The following is a 26,951-nucleotide window of genomic DNA, read 5'->3' as shown; positions in this document are numbered from 1 at the left end:
TTATGCCGTTTCCTTTCTGTCTATAAAGGGAAGCTTCGCTCCCTCACTCCTGGAAAACTGGCTTGTTAGTAGTGACACCTGGTGACACTGCTTTAGAAAAGTAGTTGCCAAAATACTGGCCTAGACATGAGATTTAGCATTTTGTAGACCCCCACGAATGGGCTTCCCTGGTAATTCAGCTGGTAAAGAATCCACCTGCAATGCAGGAGACCCCAGTTTGATCCCTGGGTCAGGAAGATCCCCTGGAGAAGGGATAGGCTACCCACTCCAGTATTCTTGGGTTTTTCTGGTGGTTCAGACAGTAAAGAAACCACTCACAACGCAGGAGACCTGGGTTGGATCCCTGGGTTGGGAAGAGCCTCTGGAAGAGGGCGTGGCAACCCACTCCAGTATTCTTGCCTGGAGAATCCCCATGGACAGAGGAGCCTGGCAGGCTACAGTCCATGAGGTTGCAAAAAGTCAGACACAACTAATGACTAAGCACACAGACCCATGAATGGGCTTCCCAGGTGGAACTAGTGATAAAGAACCCACCTCCCAGTGCAGGATAGGCGAGAGATGCGGGTTTGATCCCTGGTTCAGGAAGATCCCCTAGAGGAGGGCATGGCAAGCTGCTCTAGTATTCTTGCCTGGGAAATCCCATGGACAGAGGAGCCTGGAGGGCTACAGTCCATGGGGTCGCAAAGAGTTGGACACAGCTGAAGCTACTCAGCATACATGCACACAGACCCATGAATACACTATACACGTGCACACAGACTCATGCATGAATACACAAGGAAATGGTTTGACATTTCCTTGTACCCTTGCATATTTGAATCTGCAGATGTGGAACCCACATACCAAGGGTGAGCAATGCCATTTTATATATGGGACTTGAGGATTCTTGGATTTTGTTATCCATGGGAGTCTTACCATCAATCCCCCTTGATGGCAAGGGACAACTGGGTGCCAGGCATTTCAGCACTTTACTTGAATTGACTCATTCCGTCTCGGAAAACCTCTGAAGTTTTTACTCGTTTACTTCCACACCACTTTGAGAAGGAAGGTATTGTTATTCTGTTTAATGGAGAAATAGATTCCTTGGAAGTGAAGTGACTTGGCCATGTTCACATAGCTAGTCAATGATCTGCATCTAGCTTGGAACCCACATCCACTCCTCCTGGTCCCCTGTCCTGGCCACACTGAGTTGAATCCATTTAGAAAAGACCCGATATTTGAAAGCCCTGGAATAGGGTTCTCCCTCTGGTCCCTGCCTTTGTGGCCTGCTGCCCTTGTGGCAGATTGTCTGCTTTCTACAGAGACTTGTGGGAAACACAAAGGTCCCATAGCTATTGCTCTCGAACGTCTTCCCTTTCCTGACTGACAGGGTAGCTGCTGTCTGTTGCCAGTTGGCTGGGAGGTAAGAGAGCCATTAGTACACACACCTCAGAGTTTCAAGGAAGAATCCCTGTTGGAGAGTCTCTAGGGTTCAGCTTTGCAACACAGCTGCCTCACCTACCTATGTGAGTGGGTGAGGATAGTGAGTTTGAGATGTCACCCTTTGATCATTCATGCCAGTGACAAATTTTCAATGCTGTTCTCAACTTAATACACTCACAAGATCATTTTAGTGAACCTGTAAACTCTCAGAAAACTTAGAGTAAGCAACCTTTCTTCACAATCAGACACGGCATTAAAAATATCATGAGTATTTAAAGCCCTGCTTTTTGTTTTGTTTTGGACCATGGAAAGATGATTTTATTCCATGAAAATATTCTCAACAGGGAACACTATCTTAAACAAAGCATTTACGTTAAGAAATCAACATGTGCACAGAAAGAGTAAAAATTACTGAAAAATTAAAGATTTCTTTTGGACAATTCACATGTTCAAAAAACCCTGCTTTTTGGATAAGCAACCAAATTTTTTTTTATGTATTTCTTTATATCTCCTGTTCCAGATTGATGTGGTAAATTTCCTTTTAAGCAGGAAAAGGTATGGAATAAACCAGTCTGAATAGTTGAACATTCAGGATAAGTAGGAGGTGGTCTGGCTTCACGGGTTCCATGGACTAGGCAAGGAGGAACCATGGGCAAATCACTTCAGCTGTCCAAGCCTCTATTTCTTCAAGTGTAAAGAGAAATAATATTAGTACCTGTCTCCTGGAGGAGGTAGTAAGAATTAAATGAGATGACCCTTGTGAATTGGCTGCCAATGTATCAATATTTAGCACATAAGACTATGTGTTATTAACATTACCATAAAATTGCATTAGAATTAAATTGTAGGTAGTATTGAACAAGTACGTACAACTTAATGTTTTTCTGGTGATTCAGAAGGTCCCATAGCACCTTTTAGGCTTCCAGAATATTGTTCTAAGCATCAGTTATCATATAGGATTGTGACTGTTGAAGATACAAGATTGTGGACCAAAGCATGCCTAATCCAATGGTTTACCCAGATAATGCCTTTAAAAGAATAAGCCTTGCTAGCAGCCTGGTTTCTTATAATTTGAAAATAGAAAATAATTCCAGTTATTTTAGCATCCTGCATGTTGAATAAAGAGGCATTGACCTGATAAACTAGAGATTTTTCTGACCACAAGGTTGAGACCCATTTGCTTCATTTTTCTGGTTCCAGTTGGTGTCTTTTCTAATTAGTGTAGCAGCACGTCACCGCAATCATTGGAAAGTCTTAATCATTTACATATTTTTCCTTATCTCTGAAAATGACTTAGAATGTTTTCTTCCAGTTCAGTGGTTATTTTCAGGAAGCTGCCAGGGTTGGGTTGGAGGTGCGTCTCAGTGCCTGAGGAAGATGACAGGAGAAGGAAAATTGCCTCCCCAAGTTAAATGAAAGCTGGGTCCCCCTTCCGAGGACCTATAATAATCAGCTATACAAGCTGTTGGTTTGTGTGTCCTATTGATTTAATATGCTTCTAATCAGTACATAAAGCTATGGGCCTGCAGTGTTAATTTTTCATATGCTTACAAAGTACCCTTTGATTTTCTGTCACACGTTAATTACAGCATTTTGCCATTAAATAGGAAGCTTTGTGTAAACTAATTACAAGGTAATCATTGTCTACTGCAAGCGTGCTGTTTGTACCTTTTATTTTATTCTAAAAATGCACAGATCTCACAGTCTGGAAACGCTCTACCTTCCAGCCATTAGCTCTCACTAATTCATAGCATTATTGTGGTGAGAGTGTAGGAGTTGTAATTGTTGTGGTATCAGAGCTGTTAATTACCGGAGTAAACAGTTGAAATGGTGCCAAGGTCTATTGTACAAGGCAGAGAAAAGGAGGTTTAAATGTTACTCCCACCGTCTGGGGACTAGGGGAGAGGCAAATGCTTGAGAACAGCAGTGAGGCGCTATCGCCGCCTCCGCTCCAGGGTTGGCGGCCATATGGATCCGGAATATTTTGAATCAATTGAATTTAACTGCCAGTTTTTCGCAATAACAGCGTGGAAGGAAGGAATAAAGCAAAAGATGAGAGGAACAAGAATTGGTTAGTGTTTTCACACACAGGAAGTCCCCGTTGGAGTTCTTTTGGAAGAACCTGCTTTGCGGAAAGCCACAGAGCAGGCTCGGGTATTTGGAGCAGAGTCAGGGTGGGCTGACTCTCCTCCGCCGGCCGCGCGCCATTTGCTTCCGGTCCTCTGTCCTCCGCGCCCCTCGGCGAGAGGGGGATGGCCTTGAGAGGACCCGGACTTGTGTGTGATTGTGCCAGAGCAAACAAATCCTCATTTTGGAAATTCACTGCTTTATTTCCCTGGTGTTTTCATAAACATGGTCTGTAGAAAAAAATAATAAATAGATAATGCAGTCCCATCCGCCTCAACTACATACCTCTGTACCTATGGAAATATCAAGGAAGGTACAGAATCTGATTAAGGAAAGCAGATGCTTGCCCATTCCTTTGGTATAAAATTAAAATATAAATTCTCCTGTAAGCCTCTCATTTCATTTGACAAATTCACCCCTTTCCCCCACTACTTGAATGAAAAATCAAGTCCAAAGGGCACGTGTGTTTTCTTTTGTTTTTACTTTTCAGCTAAAGGGCTTTTTCAGCATATGCAGTTTTCTCAATCAGTGATATTTCTCTAATGGGAAAGAAACCTATTAGCCATAATAATAAGTATGATGGCCACTTCGACTTATAGTTGATTTTTAAACTGCATGGTTTCTGTTTTAAAATATTGCATAATCTTTAAAACAATCATATATTTTTACTTGGCGTCACTATTATTTAATATAATTGCCTTTAAACCCATTTTCCAACATTAAAAATACCTTTTAAAAATCTGCCACTGGCTGCTGTAACTACTTTTTAATTTCATTCCCCAAACATGAACGGATACTTCTTTTTTTAAACCACCCTGGATTATTTATTTTTAATTGTTCCTTTAGCAGATGTTGAAGTAATTCAGGGTATACTGTAAACAACTACTTTAAAGAGAGAGATCACAAACCATCACATTTACCATGAGCCAAGGGCCGTGTCTGTCGGGCTTTTATGGGCGGCTTTAGCCCACAGGAAAAATTTTTCCTGCTTTTGTTTATGTGGAAAGTTCAATTAAGAATTTCAAGAAATGCTTAATCTTTATCTATTGAAACCCCCAGCATGCAGCGCGACAGGGTGAGCCTAGAAAGAAAATCAGGGCCCCCCGTGGAGAGGGGGGAAAAGAAACAGCCGTTGAAGAGCTGGAAAGTTGAAAGGGAATGAAGCTCTCCAGTGTTTCTGGTCGGGGCAAAGCAGTTGTGCTGAGTTTTGGAATGGAGAAGCAACATATGTGCCTCAGTTGGACAAAGCGCTTCTCCAGTCAAATCAACTGCTAGGCCTGCGTGTTGGTGCAAGGTGGAGGCCAGGATAATGAGGGACAGACTCCTCGAGAAGCAGCGAATGGATAATGCTACATAAGTATGGAATTATATACCGCACTTTCACCATTCTGTTTAATGAGAGCTGCCACCACAGCGAATCACTTGCCACACAGCCGAAATGGGCCATTAGCTATCAAGGGAAAATTGTCTTTGCCGCTTTCAGCAGATGGAGCAAATATTTTACAAAGCAATTTTACATACCAAAAACATTTGTGTGCCTTGGTAATGTTGGCTGTTTTACATTATGTTACCTTCTACAGCAGCATAATTTTCCATCTCATCGAAGGCAAAGTTGGCATTTTTGATTTTTAAACTCTCAATTAACAATTAAACATGGAGTATTAAGGCAGTCCTTAAACTTTAAGTAGGTGTGGGAAGTAGTTTTTGACTTGCTGAAGACATTTTCATTCTTTCTTCATCTTCTCAGCATATTTTTACACTCTAAAGAGGGACGATTGCTAATGATCTTAAGGGAAAGGGATGAGTGGAAACTTCACTATTGATTGCTGAATGAGAGTAACCAATGCATGGAGTGATCGGAGCATTTGTTGGCTTACGTGTGCGGCATGGATTGTGGGTACACGGTTTGGTCCACCCATTCGTATCAGTTTAAAATGTTTAATATTCAATAACAGAAAACCCAACTCAAAGTGACTTTAACAATAAAGATAATTTTTTAAGTAAAAATAAAAAATAAAGAGAATTTATTAACTCAGCTAAATGAAAATCCAGAGATTGTCTCTGGCATCACAGAAGGCTTAACCCAGGGTTCCCTGATGGCTCAGATGGTAAAGAATCATGAGAAAAGGATTAATCCAGTGGCACAGTATCAACAAGGACCCAGTTACGTTCCATCCCTCCCCCATACTGTGCATAATATCTGCTCCATCCTAAGGCTGGTGGTCCCCAGGGTTGCTGGGGGGCTGCCAGTGGCTCCTGAAGCTTGTCCTTGGTCAAGGTAATAGGAAGAGAGAAAATCTCACCAGGCAGCATTCTCAGAAAAGCATAAAGGCTTCTTTCTCAGAAGGCCCCAGCAAGTGCTTCCTAACACTTGATTGGCCTGACTGGGTCATGTGCCCCTCCTGAACCGATCACTGTGGCCAGGGTATGGCTTTGCTAACCAGGGGCCCCTTCTTGGAGCTGAGCGTGAGCTTACTCTCAATTCTTACGTAGCTAAGAATGGGGGTAGGGACAGTTCCTGAAAGGAAGTTGGGGATATCCTTACCTGGAACAAGAAGACAAAGATGCTGGGCAGCCAACAGCAGATGTAATTTCTGCCATTTTTCATAAATTTGACAGCACAGACCTAGCATCACATGTGGATGATCTAATCTGACCCAGCTGGACCATCAGTGCCTACCCATGGCAGTTACAGACACAGAGCTCATTGCACTATGGCATACTGGTAGCAACTAGATTGGAATCCCAGTTTGCTACTTCATGGCTGTGATATGAAATGAAGATGATAATAACTCCTTCCGAGAGTGGCTTTGATATAATATAAAAACTTCTGGCACAGACCTATCACATGGTAAGCTTTCAATAAGAAAGAGCTATTGTTTTACCTAAAAAATAGCTGTCGTCGGGACTCTGCTGGTGGTCCAGTGGTTAGAATCTGCCTACCAGTGCATGGGACACAGATTTGACCCTTGGTCCAGGAAGATCCCACATGCCACGGAGCAACTAAGCTTGTGCACCACAACTACTCAGCCCACGCTCTAGAGTCCATGAACTGCAGCTTCCTGAAGCCCACACACCCAGAGCCCATGCTCTGCAACAAGAGAAGCCACTGCAGTGCGAAGCCTGCGCAGCACAACTAGAGAGCAGGCCCCACTTGCCGCGACTAGAGAACGCCTACACGGCAATGAAGACCCAGTGCAGCCAAAAATACATAAACAAAGTTTAAAATACAATAACAACAACAGTATAAAAAGTGTCCTGTGCAACCAAGTACCCTTCTTTTTTTTTTTTTTTTGGAACTAATATTTTTATTGAATGAAAGAATCTTTAACTTCTACAGTGCTTTACAATATTCACAAGTTTCCCATGATTTCATATACACTCATTTTTTCATATTACCACTGAACTCTCTTACAGTACCCTTCTTAAATTCACATTCAAATTAGGAATCCTTCCCTTCTCTCCGTCTCTGTGCTGCTAGCCTTTTCAAATCCTGAGCACCTTTCATGGCACCCGTGCCTTCCCTCTGAAAGAGGGCAGCGGGGGCAATAGAGAACACTCACCTCGGAGCCAGAGGTGGCTGAGAGCTCCTGCAGTCTTGCTCTATGAGTGTAGAAGCCCCATCCCCTCTTCTGTTACACGAGGCACTTGTCTTAGATGGTCCAGACGGCCTCTTTCAATACTGATATCCCTGCTTAGTTTCAAGTGACTGTCTTGCCCTTTTGGCCCTATGTCACCTTCCATTCCTCCATTTGGGGATATCAGAAGGCTCTGTAAAAGCAGAATCATCTAGGTAGGCCCCTTGGTTTCTGTTTTGAACAACACCAAATAATGTCTGATGTGAAAGATTGAAAGTGATTAGCTGACAAGTTATTTTACTTAATTCATCACTGCAGATCTAGCAAAGAGCTTTCTGAAATAAAAGAAGTATTGATGACTGATACTTAGAGCATTCTGATTTGTATTCTTTTTTCCTCCTTGCTCATCCTCCCAACACATATGCACACACACATACACACTTTTAGAATTTACTTGGGAAAGTTAACTCTCTGGAGCTTGAAGTAGCTTTAGTCATTGAGGGCAATATTAAATTGGATATGCTAGCAGCTTCCCCTGAGATATCCTGAATTTCTTTCAGTCAAATACCTCTTCTTTCAAATTTACACTTTCTTGATAGAAAAAAGAGAGAGAGAGCTGAGAGGCAAGGTCCATGCTTGATAGACAAGAATCTTTAGGATGCATTGGTCAGACTGATGAAGGCCCTAAAGTTATCTTGGAACCCGCCAAGGTCATGACTATCGCCGATGCACTCTGAGGGGTAAATATGGACACTGGACAAAGAGTGACAAAGCTGTGCACTGGCGCAGGTGTGGCTCAGGTTCCTCCTGGATGGGAATTGCTCTAGAGCTGTTAGCTCCACAAAGGCCGGCAGCTAATGTGCATTGCCAGAAGTGCAATTAAAATGGAATGAATATCTGGAATTGTTTCAAAAACTAAAGGGTATTTTTCTAATATTTGCTTATCATCCATGAGATCTACGCTTTCCTTTTCACGCCCCTAGAGTTGTTAGCTCTGAAAGATCTGTTCCATGTGGTTGATACACTCTCTGAAACACTAACCAGTCATCTATCGCCTTGATGTGATGCATTGAACTACTCATTTCACAAATATGTTAGTCAGAGAATCTTGTGCCCTGGTTTCTGGCTTGTAACAGATATTCTACTTACTCACACACACACACACTCATATACACACTGCAAGGGTAAAATGTGGGGGAAACAAGACGAACTAGCAATGGTTCCCCCAACTCCATTGTTTTCTGTCTTCAGTCTCGTGTTGAAAATCACCCCATAACAGAATCTGATAACTCAGCAAGTGACCTTACACAAGCCTCTTCACTCTAGGAGCCTCAGCTCCCTATTTGTAAAGCAGGGGGAATAATCCTGTGCTTGCCCACCTCAGAGTGTTGGTGTCAGGACCAAAGGAGACAATGAATGTGAGCCTGCTGTAACAAGAGAAAGTATTTTAAGAATACTGTTCTGAGGATTCACATGAATTTGGGGGTTGTGTAGCATGGTTTTATATGTCTGTGGCTGTGGGCATCAGTGTGTACTTAAGTTTACTCTGAACATAATAAACCCAAGTAGCTACAGATCTTCCCTCATCAGCATCTGCCCTTAAAGTTGTGATAATTATGTTTGAGCAGAACAGAAACTCTCTCCAAGCCAAGAACTTACATCTGACATCTCTTCAATGGAGCTAAGGCCCAATGGAGTTAAGGCCATTCTTAGTATAATCCTTCTATTTCCTATCAGATGCTTTCAAAATACAGAAATAAATTGAACAGTTAATACCCCCCACCCCATTATTCCTCTGAATATCTTTTAGAGAGTTCCTTGTGGCCCCAAGCTGCCTCCATGTGCCCTAGCGCCCCCTATAGAGTGTTACCCTCCCAGGGCCTTCAGCTGTGCGCTTCTCACAATGGGACATGATTTCCACAGCAGACTTTCCTCTAGGAAATTTACCCCTTTGCTGTACACAATACAAACGCTGTGGATCAAGGTGGAATGGCTGGCTTTGTAAGCAAAGGCAATGCAGGCAGCCTGACACGGTGTCCAGATGCCTCTCACAAGCCACGACCTTACCAGTTAATTATTGGCCCTCACATAGCATGTTGCATCTGAAGTGATACTTTATAAATGTCACCTTATTTATCTTCCCATTGTCCCTCAGAGGCCGGGAATCTCATCAAATCCACCCAGGAAGAATTGGTTCTTAAGTAGTCATGCCCGCCAGGTGGTTCCTGGGCAGCAAGTTGGGAGCCTGTTGCAAGGTTTCCCATTTTCCCATACCCTATAACTTCAGCTGTTTGGGGCCAGGTCCCTGTGTTTATTGTAGCCACACATATTGGGTGTTCCCTGTGCTGAGCATTGGGAGCCTGACCACAAAGCCACTGACCACACCCCTAAGGAGCCCCCAGAAGCTGGAGAACATGAAGAAAGGACAGCCCCACTTGATAGTAAAGAAGGCTTCCTGGAGGAGGAGTGACTGGAACTAACTCAGAGAGGGTGTGAAGGAATCACCCAGAGGAAGGAGTGGAAGAAGGAAGGCCGAGGAAAGAGACTGAGCCAGGGAAGTTTGGGGCAAGGCTAGAAGACAGAGAGAAGAGAGGCTGCTTTAGGAATCAGAGGTCAGGTCACAGAGGGCCTTTGTGTGTGGTGCTGAGGAGTTTTGACTTAAGTGGATAGGGATCTAGTTTTGAGACTTAGGCTTCCCTCATAGCTCAGTTGGTAAAGAATCCACCTGCAATGCAGGAGACCCCAGTTTGATTCCTGGGTCAGGAAGATCCCCTGGAGAAAGGATAGGCTGCCCACTCCAGTATTCTTGGGCTTCCCTTGTGCCTCAGCTGGTAAAGAATCTGCCTGCAATACAGGAGACCTGGGTTGGATCTCTGGGTTGGGAAGATCCCCGGGAGAAGGGAAAGGCTACCCACTCCGCTATCCTGTCCTGGAGGATTCCATAGACTGTATAGCCCCATGGGGTCACAGAGTTGGACACCACTGAACCTATGGGGTCGCACAGAGTCGGACACGACTGACGCGACTTAGCAGCAGCAGCAGCAGAGCAACTTTCACTTTCACTTTTGAGACAGGTAGAAAAGCTTTCATCTATTCCTTGTCTCACCTCCATCTCTAGTCTTCCCCTACCACAACACATAAACACTTTTTTCCTTAGTTAAGTTAGATCTGACATTCTCTAATTTTTTTCCTCAATTTTTTTTATTGTGGTAAAATACCCATAAAATTTACCATCTTAACCATTTTTAAGTCTACAGTTCAATGGTATTCATTACATCCACAATGTTGTGTAACATTACCACCACCCAGCTCCAGAACTCTTTTTGTCTTAAAAAACCAAACCTCCATACCCATTAAACACTAACTCGCCACTCCCTGTCCCCCGACAACCACCATCCCACTGACAGTCTCAGTGATTTCAACTACTCGAAGTACCTGCCATTTCTTGCATGAATGGATGAATAAGTGAATTATTTCTCTTGGGCTGACTTGATGTGCTAGCAGAGAGCAGATCACTGTGTAGATGATTCAACACCTTTAATCAGGGAAGGACAAAAAGTAAGTCTCCACTGTCCTGGTAGAGGGCCTGCCCTGCATGGGTTCCTTCCTTGACACTCAGTTTCATAAGCAGAGTGGGAACCCACAGCCGTGTTTCGTTGTCCCACGTTTGGGGCACTGCATGAATCACAGACAATTGGTCTTTTTCAATAGAGTAGAGTAGTTTTAACAGAGACAATTATAAAGTAAGAAGAAAGGTGGGTTTGGAGGACAATGCTCAAAGAAGAAAACGAGAGGTGGTCCAGGTTGTTGGAACCGCACGTTTTGTGTGCTTGTTTATGATTTAAATGCAGGGCCTTGGGGAGACGAGGTTATTAATGTACAGTAAAGGGCAGAGAAAACATGGGTTGTGCAGAATACGAAGTGCTTGGCTTTGACAGCAATTTCCCTGCCTCAGGAGGCAGAGGCTCGATGTGTGAGCCAGCTTCCCCAGCCCTTCTTAACGTCCCCGACTGTGCAGAGAGCCATCCTGAATGAGGGTGAGCAGTGGCACTCTCCCTTCCTCGTGGCGCTTTGGTTTTATATGTCAAGCACTTACTAAACTAACTGATGAGAGTCTCCCACCAGGATTTTCTAGATAATTCAGACATTATTCAGGTTACTGGGACCTGCCCAGAGTGTACGCTCAGATATTTGTCTTCCATTGTAGATTTTCAGAGGGCACTCAACCCAGAATGAGCCAGATGTTCCAAGGAGCTGAGGGGAGGGGGAAGGACAATCACTTTTTAATGACGCAGAAATTGAAAATACATGGCTATACAGATTATTTCTAAGATTCCTTCCTGCCCCACTCACCAAAGCTGATTCTTTCTGATTCTTCCAAATAACTGATGTCCACTCACAGATTAGAAATTTCCTCAGCAACCCAGAACAAGCCTGAGTTTTTCTTGTCAATGTCCCCCATTTTGAATATGAATTCTGCCTATCAGATGTTTGGTGCCTAAAGCTGCTCTTCTGACAGAAATGAAATCTGAAGAAGTGGCTTTTATCTAAAAAAATTTTAGTTAGTCTAAGACTTTGCAAAAAAAACAACAAAATTGTCCTTATAAACCAAGTATCTTTATGATACAAACCAAGTCTTTTTATGTCACAAACCCCCGTTTTTTATTCATTAGAGGGTTTCCTACAGTTTTCACCTTGGCGTGGGGGCCAACCTCAGCTCACGTCTAGTCAGATGAGGCTGTGACCTAATGTGGAATATCAGGTGATTGAGAACCACACCCCTCCCCACCTCAGTCTCCCAACCTGACCTCCCTCCCCACCTCTCTCTCCTGACCCAACCTCCTAAAATCCCACCTCATTCTTCCGACCTGACTTCATGAAATCTCACCTCTACGGCATCGGCCGTGGTTTCAGGCTTTGATTCCACAGTTAAGTGGAGGTCCCCCAACCAGGGGGAAAGAACATGGCTTTAAGAGATCAAGGTGACCAAGAAAGACCCTGCCAACTCCATGATCTCTCTCAGGGTCAGCTCTGTTAGCGTTATAAGATAAAAAAACATTTCCTTTTGTGTAAAATACTGTTTTCCCTTCTCTTACTTTCAGACTGTGTGTGTCTTTAATTTTGAAGTGAGTCTCTGGGAAGCAGCATATATATGGGTTACTCTTTTTTTAGTATCTATGGGCTTCCCTGGTGACTCAGATGGTAAAGAATCCACCTGCAATGTGGGAGAGCTGGGTTTGATCCTTGGGTTGGGAAGATTCTCTGGAGGAGGGCATGGCAACCCACTCCAGTATTCTTGCCTGGAGAATCCCCATGGACAAAGGAGCTTGGCAGGCTACAGTCCATGAGGTCACAAAGAGTTGGACATGACTGAGAGAGGTGGGGAGGGAAGTTGGGTCCTACTGTACAGCACAGGGAACTACAGTCAATATCCTGTGATAAATCATAATGGAAACAAATACAAAAAGATATAAAACCGAGTCACTTTGCTGCACAGAAGAAATCAACACGTTATAAATCAACTATACTTCAATAAAAAATTAAAAAAAAAAATTCCAGTCTGAAGAACCTGAGGGATAAGGTAGTGAACCCTGCCTTTTACACAATGAGAAACTGAGGCCCAAAGTGAGGAGACACAGTGTCCGAGGACATGCCATTGGTCAGGCTGCTGTGGATCTGAAACTGGGTTTACCTGACGCCCAGGCAGAAGGCTGCCTTTCGGAGACAACAGGCACGATTAGTGGCAATATTTTGGGGCCAAATCACTTTGCGGAATGAAAATTGAAATGGCTGGGAAAAAAATAGAGAAATTTTTCAAAATGGCTTTCTGGCTCTGGGTAAACAGTAACCACATTTTTTTTGCCTGTTGGAGGCCTGGTTTTTAATCACTCCACAAGCAGTTTTCATTTCTGTAGTAAAATTGCTTGTGGTTCTATTTAATTTGTTTCTGCAGGAGCCAGCTTTGGTGAAGATCTCCGAGGAGCTGGCGGGCATTTTAGCACAGCACGCACAGCCAGTCAATAAGAAACAGTTCCCAACGTGGAGAAAATTCCTGCAAACATTTCTCAGTCAAGGTAAATAAGACTGGAAAGCTTCTGTTGAGGTTTGGTCTGTGCAACCTTGCATTCTAGTTTTGGGTCAACCTGGGGCCAGTGTGAATACCTAGAAACTCTTGCATGGGTTTAGAAAAGTGCTCCTCCAAACAGATTTTTCTTCAAAACTTTGCCTAAATATTTATCCTGCATTCAGCCTCTTAAGTAAACAGGAACTGAGCAGGCCAGGCATGCCATGCATAGCTCGAGATTCTGACCGTATTTTGGCACCACAGACTTCTCCTGAGAAGTAGTCAAAAACTTTGGAATCAGACGACCTGAGTTTGGATCTCATCCTTGACCTTGAGCAAGGTTCTTAAACCCTTGGAGGCCCAGTTTCCTCACCTACTTACAGGGTTGTTGGCAGGATTCAATGAAATAAATATATGAAGGTTTCTACCAGGGAGCCTGACTCAAAATAAGTCTTCAAGAAATGTGAGTTTCTCCTTCCATTTTCTAGGAAAGAAGAAATGGTCTCACTTCTGGTTCTGAGGTTAGACCTTGTAAATAAGAACCCGCTATAGTCTTGGAGCCCAAAGTGATTTTGGGGCTCCAAAATCACTGCAAATGGTGACTGCTGCCATGAAATTAAAAGACACTTACTCCTTGGAAGAAAAGCTATGACCAACCTAGACAACATATTAAAAAAGCAGAGACATTACTTTACCAACAAAGGTCCATCTAGACAAAGCTATGGTTTTTCCAGTAGTCATGTATGGATATGAGAGTTGGACTATAAAGAAAGCTGAGCACCAAAGAATTGATGCTTTTGAACTGTGGTATTGGAGAAGACTCTTGAGAGTCCCTTGGACTGCAAGGGGATCCAACCAGTCCATCCTAAAGGAAATCAGTCCTGAATATTCATTAGAAGGACTGATGCTGAAGTTGAAACTCCAGTACTTTGGCCACCTGGTGTGAAAAACCGATTCAATGGAAAAGACCCTGATGCTGGGAAAGATTGAAGGTGGAAAGAGAAGGGGTCGACAGAGGATGAGGTGGTGGGATGGTATCACTGATGCAATGGACATGAGTTTATGTAGTCTCCAGGAGTTGGTGATGGACAGGGGAGCCTGGCGTGCTGCAGTCCATGGAGTCACAAAGAGTTAGACACTACTGAGTGACTGAACTGACTGATACTCCTGGAGCAAAGCCCCTGACTTCTCAATTTTCTGATTATGTTAGGAGGTCAGTGGATGAGGGAATGAATGGAGCAGTTGTGGAGGTCCTGTGGGAGTGCTACAACACATTGCCCCTCACTCTGTAGGAGGTAACAGTGTAAGGTGGATATTCTTATATGCTTACACACATGCATGATAAGAGAAGGCTAGGATACAGACCACAGAAGCTATCTTTCCACTCTACTCACCACTGTCAAAAGATAACATGTAACATAAATATATAATAATATCATAATAATAGGGCTTCCCAGGTGACACTAGTGGTAAAGAACCTTTCTGCCAGTGCAGGGGATGTAAGAGACATGGGTTTGATCCCTGGGTTGGGAAGATCCCCGGAAGAGGGCACAGCAACCTGCTCCAGTATTCTTGCCTGGAGAATCCCATGGACAGGGGAGCCTGGCAGGCGACAGTCCATAGAGTTGCAAAGAGTAGGACACGACTGAAGCAACGTAGCATGCATACACGCACATCATAATAATATCAGATGATAGCAGCAGCAGCAACAACCCAATGGCGAGAATAGCACAGTGAAAACAACATAATAAGCACAGTCTGTGCTTACCATGAGCTAGACTCACCTCATGGCATGTGAGGCAAGTGAGTTCTTAGTTCCCTGACTAGGGATGGAACCCATGCCCCCTGCAATGGAAGCATGGAGTCTTAACCACTAGACCACCAGGAAAGTCCTTAGACTCTATTCTAAGCACACCTATATTAATTTCTTTAATCCTCCTAACAGCCCTATGAGGTGGGTACCATTATCACCCTCACTTCACAGAGAAGGAAACTGAGGTACAAAAGATTAAGTAACTCTCCTCAAATCACTCTGTGAATACCTAACAGAGCCAATAAAAGGCTACCCCGTGCTACTCCAGGAGTCTTGGCCAGAGACAATGGGTACATTTACCAAGGAATACCTCTTAGCTCAAGATATGAGATTGTATCGAAAAAGAAAGATCTATTGGGCATTGGAATACACTGCAAGGCAGAGTGGGGTGGAAGGGCATAGTAAACACACTGTTAATGAATTATTTAGATCGGACGGCCCACAATCTAACAAGAATGCTGAGAAAGGATTCTTCACTCTGTGCAGGGAGACGCAGAGGGCAGTTATAGTACAATCTGTCCTCTCAAATATAAATTTCTGTGATTCCACAAATTTCCACATAAACTCAATACCAGAAAAGTAAAACTAAACGAGTTAACCCTGTGCATAAATGGGAGAAAATAAAGTAGGTAGGTATACTAGGTGGCTTCCGTGACTCAGACGGTAAAAAATCTGCCTGCAATGAGGGAGACCGGAGTTCGATCCCTGGGTTGAGAAGATCCTCTGGAGAAGGGAATGCCAAGCCGCTCCAGTATTCTTGCCTGCAGAATCCCACGGACAGAGGAACTTGACAGGCTACAGTCCATAGGGGTCTCAAAGCGTGAGACCTAACACTCTCTGAGCGACTAACAGTTTCACAACAAAAAATGGTTAAGAATAAAGGATTTTTTTCAGATTATGAGGGGAAGACCCTGAAGATCTCAGATCCATACACAACAGGATGTTAGGAAGTTTCCATATCTTCCAAGGTCAGCCTGCAAACCTTCCTCTAGCCTATTTATTTTCATGTGAGCTTTGTAGACTAGAAAGGGTTTTCCTAGCCGCCGTCTCACATGAGCTGTCCAACCACAAGCTTAGGCTTTGTCTCAGCCTCCGTCATTTCTATCCTTTCTTCCTCTATTTCAGCCCTGTTGTAAGCACAATACTTATTTATAGGAGGAAGAACAAGCTTTATTGAGACACTTTGATAGACAAAGAAACAGGCTTAACGCTAGGAAGTGACTAGGACAAAATCACACAACAAGTGCATGGTGACTGGGAACGCAGTTAGAGCCCACAATTCTAGCACGTCTCAGAAATCTGGTTTGGGGGAGTCACGTGTGTTCAAACCTATTCCCAGCTCTGAGCCCAGAGCCTACAGCAGGCCTTGCATAAAATGATTACTGACAGAGAGGCTGCCCACCCAGGTTTCCTGACCCTAAGGCCACCATCTCCTGCCATCTTCCCTGTTGCCTGGTTCATTTCCTTTCTACTCTCTGAAGTGTGCTTATAGTTGCGAAATGTGCTATAGATTTGATTTCTACATTGTCAAAGCATTATATCAAAGGCAATACATTGTTAAAAAGGGGGATTAATTACTTGAAAAGAAAAAAATTAACACTGAAAAGACTGTGGTCCTAATACCAAGAAGACGATACAAATAAGCTACTTTGAAGTAAAATAACCTTGTAACTATAAAGGACAAGTGTTTTCACTGGAGCATCATCTTTCAAAATGTAGGTGATAGTGAAAGCCACAAAGTTTTCTGAATCAGAGACTCAGTAGGTTTTTTGCTTGTTTTTGTGCATTGTGTTATTATTGTTTTGTTACTTTTACCTTGCTAAATCTCCAGCAACCAGTATTTAGGTACAGCACACACTCTAAAACCTCATTTAAAGAAAAGCATATCTCAAACCAACCAAGAAGATGAATTAGCTTTCCTTCTGAAACTCAGTTTTCTTTAGGACCAGCTTTTGTGTCTATAAGCTTTAATCACACTTATAGACATTTAAGGAGAAGGCAACGGCACCCCAGTCCAGTACTTTTGCCTGGAAAATCCCATGGACGGAGGAGCCTGGTGGGCTGCAGTCCTTGGGGTCGCTCAGAGTCAGACATGACTGAGCGACTTCACTTTCACTTTTCACTTTCATGCATTGGAGAAGGAAATGGCAACCCACTCCAGTGTTCTTGCCTGGAGAATCCCATGGACAGAGGAGCCTGGTGGGCTGCCGTCTATGGGGTCACACAGAGTCGGACACGACTGAAGCGACTTAGCAACAGCAGCAGCATAGACATTTAAGGAAAGAGCCTTTTGTATAAAGTAACAGATAGCTGCATTTGAGACATTTTTAAATCTCAGGATTTAACCATATATGCTGTTCAAATACTGTGAGCATAGGTCACCTTCCAGCAAATTCCCAAAATACATGTCAAATTTTTCTTAATACTGTTGGGCTCCAGAGGCTGCCTTGTCTAGGAACACTTTTAAATTATGTTATCTAATTCTTCACAAATAATATTCAATTTTTTTTCTATAAAAGGGATATATACAGATTTACAGGTTAGGCCTAAAGACAGAAAATAGGGCCATGTAGGTTTTGTGGGCAGGCTTCCCAGGTGGTGCAATGGTAAAGAATCTGCCTGCCAATACAGGGGATGAGGATTTGACCCCTGGGTTGGGAAGATCCCCTGGAGTACGAAATAGCAGCCCCACTCCAGTATTCTTGCCTGGAGAATCCCATGGACAGAGGAACCTGGCGGGCTCCAGTCCATGTGATTGCAGAGTCAATTTAGTTCAGCGCCTAAACAACAAATTTGCCTCTGCGATTTTTGCTATTCAGAGCAGAAGGTGAAGTAAGATAAATTATAAAGCTCCCATTATCAGCATGGAGCAAGCTTACCTGTTTCTCAAGAATGGCAGCATTTTCTGGCTCCATATTTTAAAACAAACCAGCTATATATAGAAGTCCTTTGGCTGACATAATGGTCAGTGTTTTCTTATGTCTGATAAAAGCCCTAACCTGTCAGAACTTGAAAAAGCAGTGAAGTTGAACAGGAAGCGCAGTGGTCCTTAAGGTACAAACTGTGGCCTGTGGGCAGTTAATTCCCCCCGAGGGATTTGCTGTAGACCTCAGGTTCATCATTTATAATGAATGGGCATAGGCCTGATGATCTTTACAGTGTCTTCCTAGTTAGGATCAAAACCACCACTCATTGAGTCCAACTACACACCAAGCATTGGACTAAATACTGTAGATCACGAAGATTCACAACAGTCTGGTGAGATAGGTCTTATTATGCTGATTTTAGAAATGACGGAAAGGAAATTTATAGAATTGAAGCTACTTGCCCAAAGTCTCACAAGACATGGCAGATGCAGGCTCTGAGCCTGAGTCCCTCTGCCAAAGCCTGGGTTTTTTCCTCTTGCTCTTAATGGGCACAGTCCACATGAGTGTGTCCTTTTACCCACCCCATGCTTTTCCCCCCAGGAGGCGTGATTGAAGCGTACCCACCTTCAGAGAGTATTACCAACGTGACGGTGGACATGCTGATAGAACCCAATGGAGAAATCAGGCTGCTGTCTACAGGGGACCAGTTTCATGCTGAAGGCCCATTCATCTCCTCTGGGACCACTGTGCCTCAGACCTCAGTGGATCCCCAAGTTCTCAGTTCTTTGTGCCTTCAAATTGGAAAGGCTTGTAAAATGAAAAACGTGATTGGTCACTTTTCCATAGACCTGATGACTTTTATTGATCCAAGCACCATGGAGCAGCAGGTGAGTCGACTTGATGCCATGTGAAATACTGAAATATGTAAAGACTCCAATACCATCCATGCTCATCCAACAGGGACTGTGAGGGAGCCTCCAAGATTCTCTGCTCTTCTGATGAGCTGATTATATATGATCCATGCTAGTTCAGGTGAGATCATACTTTATGGCTGTAAAGATGGGACCAGTGTTACCAAGCAAAGGGTTCATTGCCCAATGGGCACAGAAGCCAATACTGTGGCACAGCTTTTGAGAAAAGATTTTATTTTGAGGTCAGCTGGCAGGAGACAGGAGGTATGGCTCACATCTGCATCTTCCCTGATCTGGGGTTTGGTTGGTAAAAGCGTTGGGGCAGGTTTTCACTGAAGGGCTCTGGGACTCAGCCATTTATGATGAGGTGTGGTGAAGGAGACTTTAGCACCAGCTCTTCTGGGACAGCAGACCCGTCGCTTCAGAAAGGGCTCCGGCAATCAGGCTCCGGTCTTGTCCCGGTCCTTTGGTTCTGTGGAAGGAGAAACTTTGCTTTTGGGTGTTGTTTGAGGTCAAAATTTTCTCCTCTGCCTATTTTGGCTGTATGACTTGTGGTTTTGTTCTCCTGTCTCTAAAAAACAACTCAGTTTCTTGTTAGAAGCAGTATATGTCCAGTTTCAGGCTAGTTCTGCCAATACCCCGGGGTCTTCTCATTCAGTACAGCTGGAGTTTAAATCGCTGCAACTTACCCTGATGGGGTCTGAGTGCTGCCTATTAATGCTCTGTCTGTATCTTATCATGAGACTATTCCATGGCATCCACGGAGGGAACCTTCCTAGAATCTGTTCTTAAATAGAGAGTCAATCACAAGAAAAGAGGTAAGAGTTCTTGTTTCTGTTCCCTTTTCTTATCAGTAGTTCACCGGCAACTTAGGTGGTCAATTTTTTCTTCTTAAAAATGTATTGGAAAATATGCATAAATATAAGAAGGCCTAAATACTAATATAATGAACCAAAACCACCTCCAGTCCTGTGTACTCCCTGTCAGTTCCCCTCACATGGCCCTCCCTCCTCCCACAGGTATCCATCCTCTTGTAATTGGGACTTATATTCCTTTCTATATCTTTATGCTTTCTAGTGCACGTGAATGTTACTCATCCAGGTTCATTTTCCTGACATGCATCAAAGCCAAAATGCTGAAACACTGATGTCTACGGCAAAGAAAGGGTCTATCCACAAGGCAGTCAAGCAAGGAGAACGGAGAACAAGTCTCAAACCTGCCTCAAAGGGCTTGAGCTATTTATGGGATAAAGGACCAGAGTGGTCTTAGGCTTGGGAAGCATGGGGACAGGTGACTGGAAATGAGGAAAAGGTGAGGGAGTCATTCTGCACAGGAGTAACTACTAAGCAACAGGCTTCTTCATGGGAACATGCTCAGTCGTGCCTGACTCTTTGTGACCCCATGGACTACAGCCCTCCAGGCTCCTCCATCCTTGGAATTTTTCAGGCAAGAATAGTGGAGTGAGTTGCCATCTCCTACCCCAGGGACTCTTCCAGACGCAGGGATCGAACTCGTATCTCTCGCGTCTCCTGCATTGGCAGGTGGACCTAGAGGGGGCGTGTTAAAATGGAGCACTTGTCATCATCCAAGGGTAAACTTTTAGCCTCTGATGTCAAAAGGTCACCAAGCTGACACTCGGGCTGCCCAGCTAGAGGGTCAATGGTCCTACCCAGTGTTAACCAGCTCAGCTTGAATTAGACACAGCTGACTCTGAGTTTCTGAGAAACAGCTCAGGCAGACATACTGTTTAGGCTAAGTACACTTGGAGGACACACACTTTTCTTTAAATAGCTGCAACTAAAATGATCTTGATCAGTGAAGGCAGACTGCAGGTATAATGGATTTATATATTTAATATATAGCTTAATTTTGCCTGTTTTAAAATTTTTTATAGATCATAACATCCTATATATTCTACTACAACATGCTTTTATTTATTCAATATTTCATCCATGAAATTCTGCATGTATACAGGTGTGCTTTTGATGTGTAGTAATTCTAGATAACTTTTAACCTGTTTGTTTTGCCCCCTTCTCCCCTTGCCCCAGAAATTATAATGTTTAAATTCACTACTACTTCACAAGACTCATTTTGCAAAATGTTCAGTTCCTATTGCATTGGTGTCAGTGACCACAACTCAGTCTAAAGGATGGAATGACCTCCTGCTTTCCCTCTCCTGATACCCTCTGCCCAGCCAAGGTTGTAAATAAACTTCAGTTGTTTTATTACTCTCAGTTTTACAGTTCTCCATTTCAGTCAGATGATAGTTTCAAAGCATTTTGTTTATGCTTTGAGCAGTAGTTTTCAGCTTGTTTAATGATCATTTTCCATTTGCCTTCCTGAACCCTCCGCTGGTTCTGCATCCCTTTCTCAGGCCTACACATGGAGAGAGAAAAGGACAAATATAGAAGGGAATGCGGGAATCAGCGTGGGATGGAGGGAGGACAGGAACAATACCCTCTGGAAAAGAGCAGGGTGACAAGGAATCAAGGGGAGAAGCAGGAGAGGATTTCCCCTCCAAATGTCTGTCATGAGAAACAAAGATCAAATCTATGATCCCTGGAGCAGTAGGAGGATGGAACTGTGGGGACAGTTGACTAATGGTTTGTATTCATTCAAGTTTGATGTAGAGAGAATTGCACCCATGGCAGTGAGAGGTATCGTCTTCAAACCCAGAGCTAGTCCTGTTCCAGGGCTTACAGCCCTTCCCAGCTTCAGGGACAAAGGTCCCACCCTTCACAGGGCTGGCCCCATGTGCCTTAACATCCTTTGCTCATACCAGCTTCCCCTCTATTTCTCTTTTCCAACCCCTTACTCATCATACTGCCTCCTGCCACAGAGCTTTTCTTTACACATGCCACCCCTCCACCTGAAATGCTCTTGCCTCTTCTAGGTAACCTTCTCATCCATCATAATTCAACTCAAGCCATGCTTTCTTAGGGAAGCCTCCCCCAAACTTCCTGACAAAGTCAAATTCCCCTGTTTTATATTCTCATGTCATCATGTATCTCTCCTTTATACCATGTGCTTTTGTTACAATTTATAGTTATTTACATGATTATCTGATTAAAGCTGTCTCCCCCTGTACAGAGTAAGCTCCCTGAGGAGATATATTTTATCTCTTTTTGCTTGCTGCTTAGTTCTCAGCCTATCTCTGACCTGGCACAAAGCAGGTGTTCAGTAAATTATTTGTTGAATGAATGAACAATAGAGGTGTTCTAGCAGATGTTGGATGCTGTTGTTAAGGCTTTTAGAGAAGAGCTCAAAAATTAATTGATGGGTGGGATAAATAAATATTTATCCAAGATGGTCTGACCTTATCATACTAATACTTCACCTTGTCTCTTCCTGTTAATACTTTAGTGTACAGCCATTTGTGTAACAATTTTCAGTACAACACTGGAAGAAGCTCTCAGTGAGCACACAGAAAGGAGTTTCTACACTGGCAAGGAATGTGTGCTAACTCTCTGTATGTAATAGATTATTTGAAAAATCACTGGTATCTACTCTTGCCATTTGGCAAGTGACATCATTTTGGAAAACATTTTCTTTTCTCTCCTAACTCAGCTGCATTGTGGTGCTAGTGAAGAGACTGGCATATTAGCAACCTGTCATTTTTTGCCAGTCTAACAGGGGGAAAAAATGACATCTTGTTTTCTTCAGTATTTCTTTCATTATTAGTGAGGATGAACATCTTTACTATATCTATTGGCTATTTATATATCTTGTCTTAATTGTCTTATCATATCTTTTGCTCCTTTTACATTGAACTATAATACAAATGCTGATTTGTAGAAATTCTTTGTATATGAGAAATTGCTTCCAAATTGTATATGAGAATGGCTCAGATGGTAAAAAATCCACCTACAATGCGGGAAGATCCCCTGGAGAAGGACATGGCAACCCACTTCAGTATTCTTGCCTGGAGAATCCCCATGGACAGAGGAGCCCAGCAGGCTACAGTCCATGGGGTTGCAAAGAGTAGGACATGACTAAGCGACTAAGCACAGCACACAGCACATAAGAAACTGTTATTCTTTGATTTTTATACATGTTACAAATACCTTCTCCAGATTGTCACTTGTGGCTTTTTGCCAGTCATGTTTCTCCACCATAAAATCACCATTTTTTCTTTGTAATTGGTTAGTAATATTTTGTGAAAAGGTGTTCCAAGGAATAATATCTTATTCCTCATCAAATTTCCAGACAAAACTTAGTATCCATTGCCAACTTTCTACTGGGTCAGCCACCATGATGACACTGGTAATTTTCTGTTTCAATCATTCTTTCTATATAGATTAGTTGGAAATTTACTGCAAAGAATTTTTTCCTTTCTATCTTTTATTTATGTATGTAAGCATGTATGTATTAATTTTTATACCAGTTTGAACTTGTAAGTTTCTAGTCTCTTCAGTCAGTTGTATTTTGACACTTTCATCATTTTGATGCTCAAGTTGTCCCAGATTTGTCTAGTAGGAGAGTCTTTAGAGTGGTTCTTTTGATGTGTCCTCATCATTCTTTGAGTGTTGTCTTACTTTCTTGCAAATGAGATGTTCCAGATTCATTTTACATTTTTTCTGACCTAGACTTAGAATCAGCCCAACAGCTTTGAGTCACTTTAGAAGAGGATGGTATTAAATTAAGGTCTGGGATGTTGGTGCTATCATTGCTACTGGAGTGTCATTGCTTCTGGCCTCTCTCAGTGGACAGAGCTAAGACATATATATATTATACACATACAATACACACATACACAAGCAAATATATATATATACACACACATACATATACATACATGCATCTATGACCATTTCTGTATCTATCAGGATATATATTTTAAAACCATGCATTCTTGCCAATATCTCTAATTGTAATCTGACACTTCAAGATTATTCTAGACTTCTGTTTTTCCACACTTACAAACAAATATCTTCTCCAACAGTAAGAAACCTGAGTCTTTTATCTTCAATATATTTACTTATTTCCTCAGTCAGTTTATTTGTTGCTTCAATGTAACCAGTCTCCCAACTAATTCTGTTATCTTCTTCACCTACCACATCTGTAATTGGATAATGAACCTTGTCATTTGTGCTTTAAGTTTATTTGTAATGCTCTTCATCATACTAAAATTTCAAATAGTCAAATCTAACTCCTTTTCTAAATTACTGTATTACCTTGAGCTTATCATTTTCTATCATCTTCAGTTTTATATAAAGTTTTACATATAAATCTTTTTTTATATATTATATATTTTATATATTTATATATATTATATATTTTATATATTTATATATTATATATTTATATATAAATCTTAAATCTTTTTATATATATTTTATATATTTATATATAAATCTTCAGTTTTATATAAAGCTATAAAATGAGTTGGTTAGCTTGACTTCTGAGTTCAAAATTATTTATTTCAATAGTATTTTCATAGTGCCTTTGTATTAAAATTCTAGTAATAATAGTAAGAATCCACTTTTTAGAAACATCAAAGGAAATAAAAAAACTTACATTCATATATATTAATCACATTGTTAAGGGAAGTAAAAAACTTCAAATAGATTAAATTCTAATAATAGAGAATTTTTTAAGCAAATTATGACAGATGAAAAGAATCAAGTGCTAGGAAGACAGTAAAATTCAAAGTTTTAAAAAATATTTACAGGAAACTATTTATAAACAGTGGAATGGTAAAATACAGATTATATTAGAATATATGTGGGACTTCCCAGGTGATCCAGTGGCTAAGACTCTGCAGGGTTCAGTTCAGTTCAGTTCAGTCACACAGTCGTGTCTGACTATTTGTGACCCCATGAACCACAGCACGCCAGGCCTCCCTGTCCATCACCAACTCCTGGAGTTCACCCAGACTCATGTCCATTGAGTTAATGATGCCATCCATCCATCTCATCCCCTCTCATCCCCTTCTCCTCCTGTCCTCAATCTTTCCCAGCATCAGGGTCTTTTCAAATGAGTCAGCTCTCCACATCAGGTGGCTAAAGGATTGGAGTTTCAGCGTCAACACCAGTCCTTCCAATGAACACCCAGGCCTACCAGGTGCTCACTGGTCAGGGAGCTAGATCCCGTATGCTGCAACAAAAGAGCCCACACGCAGCAACTGAAGACCTGGCACAGACAAAATAAAACTTTTTTTTAAAAAATAGAAAAATAGGGGTTTCCCTGGTGGCTCAGTGGTAAAGAATCCACTCACCAATGCAGGAGATTCAAGTTCGATCCCTGGTCTAGGAAGATCCCACTTGCTTTAGAGCAACTAAGCCCATGTGACACAACAGTTGAGCCTGTGCTTTAGAGCCCAGGAACTGCAACTACTGAGCCCACGTGCTGCAACTACTGAAGCTTGGTGCCCTTGAGCCTGTGCTCCACAACAAAGGAAGCCACTGCAGTAAGAAGCCTGTGCAACGCACTGAAGAGTGGCTCCCGCTCGCTCCAACTAGAGAAAAGCCCACGCAGCAACAAAGACCTGGTACAGCCAAAAATAAATAAATTTTTTAAAAAATAGAAAAATAAACAATATATGTAATATGATAACAATTTTATTAAAAGTAAAAACATATATTAATATATGCAGAACAAGAAGAACCTAAAGAAATATGCCAAGATGTTACAAGTCATTATTTCTGGATCAAAGAATTGAGGGTATGATAGGCAAAGTAATGACCTGGTAAAGATGCTCATGTCCTAGTCCCTGAAACTGGTGAAGGTTACCACACATGGTAACATGTACATGCATTAGTAATTAACTTAATAATCTTGAGATAGGAAGATTATCTTGGATTATGCAGGGGACAATGTAATCACAAGGGTTTTGCTGGCTCTGAAAATGGAGGAAGTGACCATGAGCCAAGGAATGCAGGTGGCCTCTAGAAGCTAGAAAAGGCAAGAAAACAAATACTCCTTTAGATCCACCTGAGGGAATGAAGCCCCCCTGACACCATGACTTAAGCTCAGTGAGACTTCTCATTTTTGACCCTTTAAGTTACTAAATGTACAGTGGTTTGTTACAGCAGCAATAGGAAACTGATACAGAGAATTTTTTCTGTTTTGCTCTTTATGCTTTCTGCCTTTGCATTCTCAAAAGTAAGCATGTATTTGTAGTCAGAAAAAAATATATGTGTGATAATAATCATAAATAATGATAATTATAAAGCACATACATGATCTTACATCCACATATGCTTGCATTCAAGGTAGGAGGCAGAAAGCTGAAGTGACTGAATCCATCTCAAACTCCTGCTCTTTGGCCCCAGCCAGACCTCAATAATATAACATACAATGCTGTCCTAATAAGAGCAGAGGGGACTGGGAACCAAGGAAAGATGGATAAAATGACAGTGGTACACGAAGGACAGGCCCACAATTGTGAATCAATCCAGATGAGAGTGGAAAATCCTATCCAGACTTGAGATGAGAATGTCCCATTCTAGGGTAGCAGAATGGAGGAAGAATTTGGGAAATGTAATGTTTAAATATTGTTAACATCATACAGAACACAGGGTCACTGGGAATAAAAGGAAAAGAGCCAATCCCTGGGAAATGGAGCTGGTAAGAGGACAGTACAAAACTACCTATGTCCACTTAGTGGACTTATGTCCAAGATTCCAGTGCCCTAGGAACGGGGAGATTCCAGGATTTCAGAGACTCCGTGTAGAATACATGGAGCTATAAGGTAGCCATTTTGGAGATCTGGCCTTCCTTCATGCAGATGAGGAGAGGGATCCAACCCTTAAACGGAGAGCAGCAAAAGCTACTTCCATATCCCAATGGGCCCTGGACCCAGAGTCCTTGTTGGGCAATGTCTACTGGTTTTCAGGAGGAACATGAAGCTCCTACCAAAGACTTCAAATTGAAAAGACACCAACATGTTCATTGAACAAATGCCTTCCCAGGGTCTACTCAGTCCCTATGCTGGATGCAGAGGGAACATGAAACATGTTTCCTGTCATGAGAAAGTTCATTTCACATCCATCACCCAATTCCATTTGATACACAAGCACACAATTGTTTTACACTCTTACTGGTTCTTAGCCATAAACATTACCTCCATGAGATTTGTAAATCCTCTAGAAAGTGCGCTCTTCTTGATGTCTTACACAATGATAGTTATATGATAGCCAGTTGATTAATGGACTTTCGGAACTTCTT

At 42.3% G+C, this 26,951-nt stretch overlaps 1 protein-coding gene and 1 long non-coding RNA gene across 2 annotated transcripts in view; one reads left to right on the top strand and one right to left on the bottom strand.

Moving 5' to 3' along the window:
* IQCH (IQ motif containing H) overlaps positions 1-26,951 on the top strand; it is a 224,238-nt gene that overhangs the window by 143,384 nt on the left and 53,903 nt on the right. The window contains exons 16-17 of the mRNA XM_044925394.1: positions 13,081-13,201; positions 18,472-18,758. Of these exons, the coding sequence (XP_044781329.1) occupies positions 13,081-13,201; positions 18,472-18,758 (408 nt within the window). The remainder of the gene's footprint in view (positions 1-13,080; positions 13,202-18,471; positions 18,759-26,951) is intronic.
* Positions 1,731-18,670, bottom strand: LOC123328211. The gene is made up of 2 exons (XR_006543007.2): positions 18,496-18,670; positions 1,731-3,779 (listed from the first exon to the last, which is right to left on the bottom strand). It is a non-coding gene; the product is annotated as an uncharacterized LOC123328211 (long non-coding RNA).

The sequence above is a fragment of the Bubalus bubalis genome, chromosome 11 (genome assembly GCF_019923935.1).
Source record: "Bubalus bubalis isolate 160015118507 breed Murrah chromosome 11, NDDB_SH_1, whole genome shotgun sequence".
NCBI lineage: Eukaryota > Metazoa > Chordata > Mammalia > Artiodactyla > Bovidae > Bubalus > Bubalus bubalis.
Note: the sequence above shows the minus strand (reverse complement) of the source record. Positions and strands in the feature narration are given on the sequence as shown.